At 39.6% G+C, this 13,246-nt stretch overlaps 2 protein-coding genes across 5 annotated transcripts in view; one reads left to right on the top strand and one right to left on the bottom strand.

Annotated features, from left to right (window-relative positions):
* WDR19 (WD repeat domain 19) overlaps nucleotides 1–4,203 on the top strand; it is a 66,279-nt gene extending 62,076 nt beyond the window's left edge. The window contains exons 34-37 of one of the 2 annotated variants that reach the window (XM_020786294.3): nucleotides 1,124–1,247; nucleotides 1,597–1,673; nucleotides 2,998–3,119; nucleotides 4,020–4,203. In XM_020786294.3, coding sequence (XP_020641953.3) covers nucleotides 1,124–1,247; nucleotides 1,597–1,673; nucleotides 2,998–3,109 — 313 coding nt within the window. In that variant the 3' untranslated portion in view covers nucleotides 3,110–3,119; nucleotides 4,020–4,203. Of the gene's footprint in view, nucleotides 1–1,123; nucleotides 1,248–1,596; nucleotides 1,674–2,997; nucleotides 3,120–3,881 lie in introns of both variants that reach the window. The other variant, XM_073001160.2, reaches the window with a different exon arrangement.
* A 967-nt stretch (nucleotides 4,204–5,170) lies between these two features.
* Nucleotides 5,171–13,246, bottom strand: part of RFC1 (replication factor C subunit 1) — a 46,224-nt gene continuing 38,148 nt past the window's right edge. For all 3 annotated transcript variants that reach the window (XM_073001161.2, XM_020786239.3, XM_073001162.2), the window contains 6 exons: nucleotides 12,843–12,997; nucleotides 12,632–12,749; nucleotides 11,295–11,440; nucleotides 8,615–8,828; nucleotides 7,539–7,727; nucleotides 5,171–6,040 (listed from right to left, as the gene is read on the bottom strand). In XM_073001161.2, coding sequence (XP_072857262.2) covers nucleotides 5,957–6,040; nucleotides 7,539–7,727; nucleotides 8,615–8,828; nucleotides 11,295–11,440; nucleotides 12,632–12,749; nucleotides 12,843–12,997 — 906 coding nt within the window. In that variant the 3' untranslated portion in view covers nucleotides 5,171–5,956. The remainder of the gene's footprint in view (nucleotides 6,041–7,538; nucleotides 7,728–8,614; nucleotides 8,829–11,294; nucleotides 11,441–12,631; nucleotides 12,750–12,842; nucleotides 12,998–13,246) is intronic.

Below are 13,246 nucleotides of genomic sequence, written 5' to 3'. Positions count from 1 at the left end.
AGAACTTTTTTACCTTTCCCCCCCAAAAAAAATTATTTACGTTGACATTACCCCCCTGACTCTTGCCACCCGCGGCCGATCCCCGCCCCTCCTGCGCTCGCCCGGGACCTGTGGCCACCATCCGGGCAGCCACTCTGGAGCTGCCACACTGCTGGGAAAGTGCGTCCTTGGCGAGGGGAGGCGGGCACCACACGGCTGGCAGGTCCACTGGGCATGAGCTCAGGTGAGGCGGGGTGGGAAGGGGGCCTCCTCACCAGAGCACCGGGCAGGTGGGCGTGGGCAGGAAGGAGAGCCCCAGCCAGGGCTCTGCCAGGCGAAGAGTCCAGCTGGCCTTGTATGCCACCCTCTCCCCCACTTTGGAAGCGAGGAGGGCAGACGGGTGCCCTGTGCAGTTCGTCACCAGGGCTTGTTCTCCCCGCGACGGAACACCTGCCTACACACAGCATTGTCAGAACTAAAATGCCTGGGGGTAAAATGCCTGTTGTGACTGTCCTCATTACCCCCAGGATTTTCATTTTTACCCCATTTGGGGTAATTTACCCCTGTTCCCTGACCACTGCTGTAAGTAGAGTGCTGAGGCAGTAGCCTTAAGTTGCAATTCTGTGCACCCTTAACTTAGAGATACTTATTAAGTTATTAAATTCAGTAAAAATACTTTAAAGTAAACATACATAGGACTGAGCAGTTCATTACGGGGAGCATGATTAGAGAATCTCAGTGGCTATCAAACCGGTATCCCTTTGAGGCACTGCAAGGAGGGGAATGGACCAGCATTTCTTTCAACATATCAATGGCCTAATTTTCTCTACCCATTTGTCTTTGCTTTGGAGGCATCTCAGAGCTATCGGGATTTCCACAAATAATATTTTGTACTGTTATCATGAGTGTCTTAATCTTTAAAACAATCCACTGGCTCCATGTTGCTGGGTATTTCTGATGCTAAGTTACAGTGGGTTACCTGAGGGTACAAGTGAGGATTGAAGGACAGAGATTTCAGATCACAGCCCGTGCATTTACACTGCACAAGAGCTGGCATTCTCCACATAGTTGCCAGAGGAGGGCAATAAATCTTTTCACAGACAGAGAACAGCCTTTTTATTTCTCAATTAACATTTACTAACAGACGGCCTGACACATCAGAAGGTGAAGAGCCAACCACCCCATGTCCATATTGTGAGTTCTTGTTGCCTGAATGTGAACTTCTGTGTCCTGGATGTAAAAACAACCTCCCATATTGTATTGCAACAGTAAGTATCCAAATACTGCAGTAGGTGCTCTTAATTAAGGGTTGTACTTTTGCTTTCATTAAATGTTTGGAGCCCAAGCTGCTACCTGGAACCATGTCCATAAAAACTGACAACTCTTGACACTTTTTTCCTTTTCTTTTCTTTCCTGGACAAACTCTCGGTTTTTTTCTGCTTGTAACATGCTGAATGTCACATTGGGGTTTGTGCCCTGTAGTATTTACCACAAGATAGTATCATTAATTTAGTAACAAGACATTTGGAATATGTTGGCACTGTCCTTTTCCATCATATCTGGACTAAACTAGGAGACAACATTGGCCATCCAGGATAACCTTTCCATTCCTTTCAGGGGCGACATATGGTAAAAGATGATTGGACTGTATGCCCTCACTGTGACTTCCCTGCCCTGTATTCAGAATTCAGAAAGTAAGTTGAAATGTTTTTCATGCTAACCTTTGAAATCCTGCATTATAAAAGCAAATTAGATATGTATCACCCTCCTCTATACTACAGGCCTTCAATCAAACATTTGTCTAATAGATTTCTGATCAAAATTAAAATGACATCCTCCTTCCTTAGTTTTTTGTGTATGCAGCCCTCCCACTGTCACCTCTTCTTTACCCATCAGACTCTCTTCACTCTGCCTTCTTTTCATCCTACTAGATGAATTTTTTTCAAGACCTTCTAGAATAAATCATCCCGCCAGCTTCTCAGTGACCCACTCTATCCTTTCCTAATCTCCTAACTGCTGTTTGAGATTTTCTTCATTTTAATCCATATTAAGTAGGATCACCTGCATGACCAGTCTTAGAAACATTAACCTTATTCTCTACACTAATGTACCATATTTTTCGCACCATAAGACGCACTTTTTCCCACGCACTTTTTCCCACAAAACAGGGGGTGGAAAGTCTGTGCGTCTTATGGAGCGAAGAAAACAGATTATATTTTCCTGTTTTCTTCTCCTAAAAAATTGGTGCGCCTTATGGAAAGGTGCGTCTTATGGAGCGAAAAATACGGTAATTTGCTCTGTTGATTCATGGTGTTACTGCTTATTTATTACTCTGACATCATCAAGTTCAGTAGGATACTTCTAGGACACATGAAGAAAGCCATCATTGTCTTGTGAGGATGAAATGACAACAAAGATCTCTGCAAATGTGTGCATTAATTTGGGTAAAGAATATTTCTGCCATTCACACACATCCCAGAAACCATTTTTCAACCTAAACATGAGGGTTTAGGTTAGCAGAGGCCTATTAACAAACAACAAAACTGATTCTGAATGTTTTAAACTTCAGCTCCCTTGTAAACAAAACAAAAAGCAGAGCAGCTTGCCTTCCATATGGAACTGCTCTTCTTTTGCTGTAGGCCTCCCAGTGTACTGTAGCATTCATTTCAAGATGCCAATCTTACTCTAGATGAAGCCCATGTATTTCCAACAACATGCAGGGTGTAAAAATTGGTTTGAAGAAGTAAAACTTTATTCTGTATTTACTGTACACGCAAGAAGGAATGTCTGCTTAGGATACGATTGCTAGTGAAATCTGAGATGTATGAGAGACTTTATAATCCCCTACACTACTACTATCACACTCATCTAAAAAGTGTTTGTAGGGCTTTTTTCAGGTGAGCCGAAACACCAAATGTGATTCATCTTTCTGTACTGAAGTTGGTTATTCAATGTAAGACCAGAATAGCCTTTTGCAACCTGTATAAATTATGCACATTTGTGTTGTCCTACAACCAGCTTGTTACAACATGAAAATATATGCCCCATGTGTTCAGAAAAAGTTGACATCACCAGCCTTAAGAAAACCATTGATTGTACACCATACCTCAAGACTGAAGAGGAACAATGATCCTAATCAAGTAAGTATAAAATAAAATAGGTTTCTAGAACCTAAATATTTCTAGAACCTAAATATTTCTAGGCTATTAAGTACAGTGGTGCCCCGCAAGATGATGTTAATTCGTTCTGCGAAAATGGCTGTTTTGTGAAAACATCATCTTGCAAAATGCAGTTCCTCATTGGAATGCATTGAAATCCATTTAATGCGTTCCATGGGGGAAAATCGTCGTTTTGCAAAAATTGCCCATAGGAAGACCATTTTGCGAAGGGCGGATCAGCTGTCAAAATCACTGTCTTGTGAAAAAACGGTCCCACCTGTTTTGCAAGTCACGGATGTAGCTGTCAAAATCGTCGTCTTGCGAAAAACGGTCCCCCAAAAAAACCATCTTGCGAAGCATGGACCAAAACATTGTCCAGCAAAAATCGCCCATAGGAAACACCGTTTTGCAAAGCACTATAGTGATTGCAAAAACTCATTGTCTACCAGATAAACCATTTTGCGAGGTGATCGTCTAGCGGGGCACCACTGTATAGTAAGGAAGCACACTATTGAAGACAGAGGCTACAGGTCAACAATTCTTCAATTCATCTTGTGTGTCTTAGGTTTAATTTACATAGCACACTAAGTATGTGTTACCATTATCTTCCTAACAGTTCAGTGACTCTGGGTGGGTTGGCACAGGCCTAGACAGCTGAGACAAGTCTTGTGGGGGTAGCTTTCAATTTATAAAGATACGTACTTTTACTCTATTTGAGCTTATGATTTGCTCTGAATTTTTCAGAAGCCTTGAAAGCTGAGGCCTGTGTAGCTGTTGATGATCTTAAAACGGAATTAGAAGCTAAACTTGTATATGCCAAACCTTGGTCTATTATAAAATGTAACGAAATGTTTCTATTAAAATATCTGTGTTGATTTTCAGATGGTGGATAATCAAATGCTGCATGATAGAGAAGCTTCCAAATGTAAACATATTTTGATACTGTGCTTGAAATTATTTCATAGTTATCAAATCTCTTAATTGTTAAACTGTAAATATTTATCTTTTATAGAAATTTTTGTACTATGGCCTTTTCTGTTTGTTTACAATAAAATTTAAATCAGAATTGTTTTTTAATTTTACAGATCTAGAGCTGACGACTTTTCAGACCTTTGACATGTAGTTCACTCCTTCCAGTTTTGATCCTTTCCTCTTGTTTCTCACTTGAACACACACAAATGGTTATTGCCTTTTGGTTTTTACTCACACATGTGCATAATCCAGGCATTAAGCATCCTGCAGATGATAGGAGAGGAGGAGACCCTTGGAAGTTAGGTCAATCAGAACTGTGCGGCCAGACCAGAAGTCAAGTATCCTTATTTATTAGCCTATTGCTAGTGTCTTGTTCTCTGTCCTTAAGCCTCTGCTATTCAACCAAAATTGATCACTGCTGTTCCTTCAGCCTAAACAAGGGTTCTCTAAATTACAGCCTGCAGGCCACATCTGGTTTGCCTTGCCATTTTATCCAGCCCATTCCTTTCAGCCCGTGCACACGGGGGCAGGTGTGCATGTGTGCGGGCAGGAGGGGGGGTTTGCGTGTCCATGGGTGCGTGCATCCATGCAGGGGGGGTGCGGGGGTTCCTCTGACCCTCAAAAATGTGAAAAATACATGATGTGGCCCTCAAGCTCAAATGTTTGGAGACCCCTGGCCTAAACTATCCACTGCCCACATTTTGAGATGCATCACTGAAACCATAAAGGATTATAACCTTGGTTTAACTAAAATTCCCCAGTTGCTGTATAGTGTAACTAATACCCGCTTTCATGTAGCTGCGTGACATTCATAAAATACCCACAGTCAAGTATGCTACCATCTAAGCTTGGGTAGAAGATTTTGGTGACCAGAAACAGAAAACCCAGTCAGGCATTTTGCTCAACCACAATCGTCGGCTGTAGATGAATCAAATAAATGCATGGAATGATATATAAATAATGCATGTCAGTCCACCAGTGGTTAATGTGTTACACAGATGCCCAGGTAGAAGATGAGATGCTACTGTACCATGTACAAAGTAAAAGAAAAATTAATCTGCTAAAATATGAAACCAGTTTTATTGCAACGTGTACATATTGCTGCATTCTCATGTACAAAAGTAATATCCAATTTAAGGGTTGTTCACTATATACTATATACATGGTTTTACAACGTAATATTTTTAAAAATAGCAGGTGCTCTGTAAAACTGAAATACAGAGTTAATGCAAAGGGTCTCTGTTCATTTTCTCCCAGATCTAGCCTACTAAACCTCTGTCTCCATTTATACAAATTTGAAAATGAAGCCTATGTTGAGCTTCATATACAGTTAGCTTATGGACAGGCTCAGACATCACAACAAACTAAAATTATTATGGTTCTAGCTTGTTTTGAATGAGCTGGCAAACCATACACTTCAATGTACGGTCTCATCATCATGACATCCAAATCTGGCAGGAACCAACTCTTTGGTTTGTCTCTTCCTCAAATGCCTAGAAATAACTTAGGATTTTTTTTCTAGGTTTATCTCTCTGCCTTGCTGGGACAAAGACAACAAAAAGTGCCAAGCTCTGTTGGGTTTGAGCATTACAATCAATGAACCATAGACAGAATGTCAATAGATGTTTTATCTGTTCCCAACTACCACCATGTTGTTAATGATGTTAAAGCCATGACTCCACTGATTTGTTCTGATCTATGGAGTATGTCATTATATTACAGCGCTGTACAGCAGTAGCGGAACACAGTAGTCGTATCACCACAGTGAGGGGCATTTTTAGCCCATCCAATTTACCGACAGTCCAAAACAAAGTAATATTCTTGTAAAGCCTGCAGGACAGAACATTTTATTTTGACTTTTTCTTTGCTTTCCCTCCTTTCTTCTCTCCTTTCTTTTCTCCTTTTGGTTGTTTGACAGTCTTGGTCTTTTTCTGCAGGGAAAAAAATCTATTTTTAAAAGCATGTTGGAATAACCATTTTAAAAACGTGCTAGCATTAGAATTAATGTATATACTTTTTCCAGAAAGAGTCAAATCGATACCAAAGGAAAGGAAAGTAGTAACAGGGAACTCGGTAAGAAGAGGGAGGGAACAAGAGGGTGAAGGCTAGCCAAATCAGAACAAATACAACTATGCTATGCTCTATTCGTTTAGCACTGAAATAGAAGCAAGAAACATTTGTATCACATGAAAATTGCTCCTATAATTTACACCTTCAGCACGAAAGTACCAATCCCCTTTACCATCAGTAAATCTCGCTCAACTTTTAAGGAAAACATGTGAGGGAGCTAAAATGTTTAAAAGAAAACACACTGATGAAGACGAAACAAAAGAGTATGCCACTGTGCTTGTTACAAAATAATGAGTAAACTTTAGGCTCATTCCAATACAGGAACATAAAGTGTACAATTCCCAATGCGATACTTCTTCAGTAATTTTCATAATAATTTATTCTTGAGAGTCAAAGACATTCTATACTACATAGTTTAAATCCTGAATTATTTGGCTCTACCATAATGTTGGGTACCATGGAAATAAGAATAGAACATATTCCCATGGAAATACATCTGCATGCATGCATATGCACTGGAACTGCATTCCATATCATTTTTTTCAGGAAAGATTACTACTTTCTCCTCATCCATAGATCTTTTCATATGCATGCCTCTAAGCACACACCTGTGAAGGGTATGTGCTTAGAATCTGAGGACGTGGGTTTCATCCATGAAAGCTTGCTATTTATTTTTCAGTGTTCCAAGAAAAGGTATCACCTACTCTTGCATAACCTCCAGAGGAGCGAGTAAAAAAATATCCTATGTGATGAGATGGCATTTTATTTAATTGTTGGCTCCAAATGTATTTTTTAGGGAAGAGAGTTCCATAGATGCAGGATGTTATAGGTGCTATTCTTCAGCCTAACATGTAGTATCAATAGAGGCCATAGTGTTAACAGTTGTTCATGTGCTGTCGAGTTAACTCCATCTTATGGCAACCTTACCATAGTTTTTATATGATATAGTCAAGGAATGGTTTGCCATGGCTACTTCCCCAGTACGTTTCCACAGTCAGGAAGAGATTTGAATCCAAATTTCCTCAGTCCTAATCTATCACTCTATCTATTACACTACATACTGGCTCTCTGTGTTATAGTACAAGCTTGAATATTGCAGTTCATTTTCCACCTACAGTATATACTTGTCAACATATGGCAATTTTGTTCATTTTACATGCCTCAGTACTCTGGCTCAACATTTCAAATAAGTCACCTCCCTTTATTTGTAGTTACATTTATTACAAACATTCACATACTTACTAAAACAGAAGTACTGAATAAATCAGCCCCTGGTTTAAGCAATCTCTGAAAAGCAGTCTGGTTGAAAATAATAATGCTCTCTGGCATTTTAATTGAAGCCTCAGCTGAAAATTTTACCTTAATCATTGCATCATATTCAACACTATCCTGCTCATTTTCAGATCTAACTTCATCAGCTTCCTGTTCTTCATTAAATTCAGCATCCTGTATAGATCTGGCACGCTGCTTTGACTTTTGTACTATTTGCAAAGAATACGGTGTAAGATGTGCCTCCTTGTTATAGGCACGTGTGAAAGCTGATTTAACCTGTTAAAAGTAAAAGATAAATCTTTAACACTGATATTTTTCTTTATCCATTAATCAATGATTTTCAGATTCTTCTTTATCCGTTTGTATCAAAGTATTGCACATTTTAAAATGATGGATATAGATGAAATATAGGAAGAATTAAAAATAAATTAAAATGTTAAGATAATTAGACTATTTTTGAGCAGAAGCAGGCTACCTCAATAACATTATCTCAACCATTTACTAGATCTTCAGTACATGTGGTGAGGTGTAAATTGCATGTATATAAATGATGCATTAATTAAATTTCTCCAGTCACAGAAAACCTGTCCTGTATCCAAGTAGTCCAATTTTGCTTGATTATTCTTTGATTTCCCCACTTCACTTTAGAGTCTATTAAGTGAATTCCAAATGGTCCAGCTAGAGTCTTTTTCTGGGGAGAGACACTTTTTCAGCATTCATCCACTTGGCAAAGTGTGTTGTTTTTGTTCTTCACAGGTTTAGCCTGGTCTCTTCTGGTTTAATATTTAGAGCTTGAGATGTGGGCAAAAACTTTTTGCTCAATTTTAGCTGTAGCCTAAAATCCCCAGGTTGTTTTCTGGGAAACTTTGGCTATACTGCAAGTTTTATCTGGAATGCCTCAGAAGACCATTACTAGCAGATGTGCTTCTTTCTAATAAGCAGTTTCGTCACCAGTGCTAGCCTTTTCTTATAATGTGTAAATGCAGGAAAGAGGCAATGGAGAAGCCTCAACCAGTCTGACTGCACCATGCTTCAGAATCCTCTGTAATGTTCAGAAATATCAGGTACATTTTAACATGCATTCTTTTATTTTAACAATTTCTTCTTCAGAAAAGAATACAAAATATATTCAATAGTCAGCAAGCTGCATAAAAATAACTTGCCTTGGGATCTAGTTTAGAGAATGCACTGAGCTTGCCTCCCCAGCTGGTTACTTCCATTATATTTTCCACATCTTCCTTCATTAAGCAATAAGAATCCATAAACGCTATCGCATCCTGCACTCCTTCAGTTCCCAGGATAGTCAAAGGTCTCACAATTGCATCTCGAAGGTATGACAAATACTCCAGATTTACAGCTCTCTTGCTTGCATGTGTTCTACACAGAAGGAAAAAAGCATTTAGTAGCCTTTCCCAAAGTTTTCCTGAAGTTTGAAAACTTCAGACTTTGGCTTATTTTAATGCCCTCCCAGTTGAAACCATCACATACAAAAAGATTAAGATACACTACTGCCTTAGACCAGTGGTTCTTAACCTTTGTTACTCGGATGTTTTTGAACTGCAACTCCCAGAAACTCCAGCCAGCACAGCTGGTGGTGAAGGCTTCTGGGAGTTGCAGTCCAAAACTCCTGAGTAACCCAAGGTTAAGAACCAGTGGGCTAGATGAACCAATAGTCTGACTTGGCAAAAACCATACATATCCTAAATTAAGAGCAACATGGAGACATGAAACAGTGCACAGTATACTGGAAACTTTATATGCAGACTACTGACACATCTTTAGTTTTGATGAACTGATCCTAAAAAAAGGTGGCCTAATATCATAATCAGAGGGGCTGGTGTCATGTGCTTGTGCAAAGTCTAAACTAGCAGAAATACATAGATGTAGTACAGGGAAGGGATCCGGTGCGGTTTTCCCTGGCAAAGCTCGTACATATGCTGCTGCTTGGTGCCACTGTACAAAGCAGAGCACATGCATATACTGCCTCTTTGTCTTCTCCTCACACAACAGTTAAACTCAGCACGACAACACTATGCAAAGTTTTTTCCTCTTACAGCATCATGTTGGATCTAGGCCACAAATAGCACTGCAGTAGGATGCTGCATCCTGGAAGCACTCTTGATTTGAAATTGTTCTGTACATCTGTCCAAATGACACCCATACTGCTACACAAACACACAGAATGTGATTCACCTGACAGTGAATCTTGTTGAAGATCCAACATCTTAAAAGAAGAGAATGGCTACTTAATCAGAGCTCACATGTGTTACTCATTGCTAGTTAATACTGAATTACTCATGCGAAGCATAGTCACAATTCAGAAATTGCCTTCAATGCAGATTTGAGGCAGAAAAAGACAACTATCTGCTGTAGCTGTATTAACTCAGATAAAAAATTAACACAATCAATGAAATGACACCCCGTATTAAGAACAATTAAAATTCACAAGGCAGAATACAAGATCTCAAGTTATACTCTGTGTCACATATTAAGAGTTATGTCCACAAAGAAGGACGAAACTTAATCACATGCACAAGATTCTAAACAAGCATTTGCAAGAATCAGGATGTCAAATGTGGTTGAGCAACATGGGGATAGGAACCTCCCACCATGGGAAGGACTGCTGTCCCACCTTCCTCCAGCCTCCAAGATGCAAGTCACACCATGTAAACAGGTGGGGAATTATACGCGCTGGAATCTGGCCCTCCTAGAGTCCCCAAGTGGTCATGCCCCCTTCCCCTGAAACTGTTTGGTGGTTTCACAACTTTTGTATGGGAGCTTACCATTCTAAAACACTGATATTTAGTTAATTATAGATAGGAAAGGTTTCCAGCTAAAATATGCTGGCAGTTTTGGTCTGACTGTTTCCTCCTTGACTTTGCCCACCACTGGGATCAAATCTCTGAAACTGAATTCAGGCCTTAGGCTGGAAGATCCTGTAAACTAAATTAATTCCGGGGCTGCAAGCCTAAAATATATTTTAAAATGGATTTCAATTATATCCTATAATTGTTGTTGCTTAGTCGTTTATTCGTGTCCGATTCTTCATGACCCCATGGAACAGAGCATGGCAGGCCCTCCTCTCTTCCACTGCCTCCTGGAGTTGGGTCAAATTCGTGTTGGTAGTTTCGATGACGCTGTCCAACCATCTTGTCCTCTGTCATCCCCTTCTCCTCTTGCCCCCACACTTTCCCAACATCAAGTGTCCTTTTGGCTTTGGCCCAAGCACCTCATTAGTTCTGGAGCTACTTGTCCTCCGCTCTTCCTCAGTAGCATGTTGGACGCCTTCCGACCTGAGGGGCTCATCTTCCAGCGTCAAATCTTTTAGCCTTTTATTTCTGTCCATGGAGTTTTCTTGGCAAAGATACTGGAGTGGCATTGCCAGTTCCTGCTCCAGGTGGATGTGTTTAATCAGAACTCTCCACAATGACCTGTCCATCTTGGGTGTCCCTGCACGGCATAGCCCATAGCTTCTCTGAATTACTCAAGCCCCTTTGCCAAGACAAAGCAGCAACCCATGAAGGGGGGATCCTGTACAGTGGACCCTCTACTTACGGAATTAATCCGTATTGGAACAGTGGCTGCAAGTCGAAAAGTCTGTAGGTCGAGTCTCCATTGACCTACAATGCATTGAAAACCGATTAATGCCATAACCGGCCATTTTTGTTCCATTTTTGTTCCATTTTGGTTTTTTTCTGGTCTGTAGGTCGATTCTCTGGCTGCAAGTCGAACCTAAATTTTGCAGCCAGAGAAGTCTGTAACTCGAAAAGTCTGTAAGTCGAGCCGTCTGTAAGTTGAGGGTCCACAGTAATTAGGGGACTAAAAAAGAATTACCAGTGTTACCTCAGGCTCATATGCATTGACAATTCTTGGACAATGCGATCATGTTTTCCTGTTGATGAAAATTTTCCCAGCCAGCTTGGAAAGCTTGGGAATTGGTTCATGTAGCCTCTCATCAGCTCTCCAGGGAGAACGCTTGAATAAATGGCCTATAATGAAATAAACATTAATTATAAACAAAACATGGACATCATGTTTTGGTAATAGTGCACAGAAGAGCTGAAACAGTACCCTAGGCTTGCTTATTTATTTATTTATTTATTTAGTTATTGATTGATTGATTGATTGATTGATTGATTGATTGATTGATTGATTGATTGATTGATTGATTGATTGAATTTTCTTTAATTTTATTTAATTTTATTTGTACCCCGCCTATCTGGTCAATACAACCACTCTAGGCGGCTTCCAGACAGGTAAAAATACAAAAACATATACATATAGCAAAATAAAAATATCCAACAATAGACAGTAAACAATAAACAATTATTGAAATTGTTGCTTTGAGCTGCAACAGATTAATACTGGAATGAAGGAGACTGAAGATGGATGATGTCTACTTAACAGTCCCATTATGAATACAATACAAGTTCTACTATTGTTCTTCCCAGCCTTATTCTAAGCACCATCAACATAGAATTCCTTTTTCCTCAAAATCATCTTACTGACCAAGCTATGTACTGGAAAAATATCCCTGATCTCACAAATGACTAGATATACCTAAGGTATGTTGCATGTTCGCTTTTGGCTTAACCACAACATCAGTTTTTTTATTTGTTATGCATTCTGGAGATCAGTATGATAAAAGTAAATTACTGCTTTGGTATTTAAATCCAAGCATTTTTTAAAAATCTTAACTATTTGGAACAGAAAAAGTATGATTTTAAAAGAAAGGAGGGGTAAAAATATTTTAAATAAATACAGAATTTTCCTATAAGGAACACAATGCCATCTTTTAAGATAAAAACCCCAAACTAATAAATGTCTCATTTTAAAAACCACTACAACTGATACACAGTATACTAAAAAAGTTATTAACCATTGAAATTAGGAATTTTGCAAGAGCACGATGGCTGAAATCCATCAAGCTGCACTTCCTGCTAATCCAGCTGCACTGTTTTCTTTCCAATCAACTACAATTTCCTGCACATTTTTGCTTGCAAATGCTTGCTAAAAATTGTCTGAGCCAATGGATCAAAATCTCAGACATTGAAGAAAGAAAGAAGTGTGCTGCTTTGTACTTAATCTTGCTTATTGGTATGGTCTGTGTCTTTGGTCCGTAGCAGAGCAGCCACCAACGAATCACGGAATAGGCACAGGAAGCTAAAGACATGGATCACCTGTGTAGGCAGAAGGCTCCAGTTCTGTCGACTGCGGATCTGCCGATCCACTAAGTCACCATCACAGATACTGTCGGCTGCTTTGCTAAGTAACGTCAGGTGTTTCTTCAGATCACCCCTAGAGGCAAAATTCAATTACATATATTAATCATCAACAAGGGTACTTTCTTAATTTGGGGAAACACTATTCAGTAAGATTGTTGAAATTTACCCAGCAGCAGCTGGTTTCACATGTACGTAGTTCTCCTGGACAAAGAGCGGGGCTAGAGAATAATCGTGGAAGAACAGGTCGGCTTTGTCAATAAGGGTCATGTGAGATGTCTCTTCTCCAGTAGCAAAAACTTTCCTGACAACATCAAAAGGACCCTGGGGGTGAAAAAAACAGCTTCTGGTTAAGAAGGTTTAATCCTGCTTGTCAAGAAAAGGTTCTGCATTGGTTGGTCAGTTTAGCCAGAAGCCCAACTATTCTTGATACAGAATTTGCTAAATCTCAACACCCCTATAAGGCAGGAAATTTAGATCTGAGCATACAAAGACTGATCTATAAGATAACAATAACCTCCCGTAATGTGAAAATTCATCTTTTCCTCAGACTAATCTTACTGCATTTCTTTT

This window comes from Pogona vitticeps, chromosome 5 (assembly GCF_051106095.1).
Source record: "Pogona vitticeps strain Pit_001003342236 chromosome 5, PviZW2.1, whole genome shotgun sequence".
NCBI classification, from domain to species: domain Eukaryota; kingdom Metazoa; phylum Chordata; class Lepidosauria; order Squamata; family Agamidae; genus Pogona; species Pogona vitticeps.
Note: the sequence above shows the minus strand (reverse complement) of the source record. Positions and strands in the feature narration are given on the sequence as shown.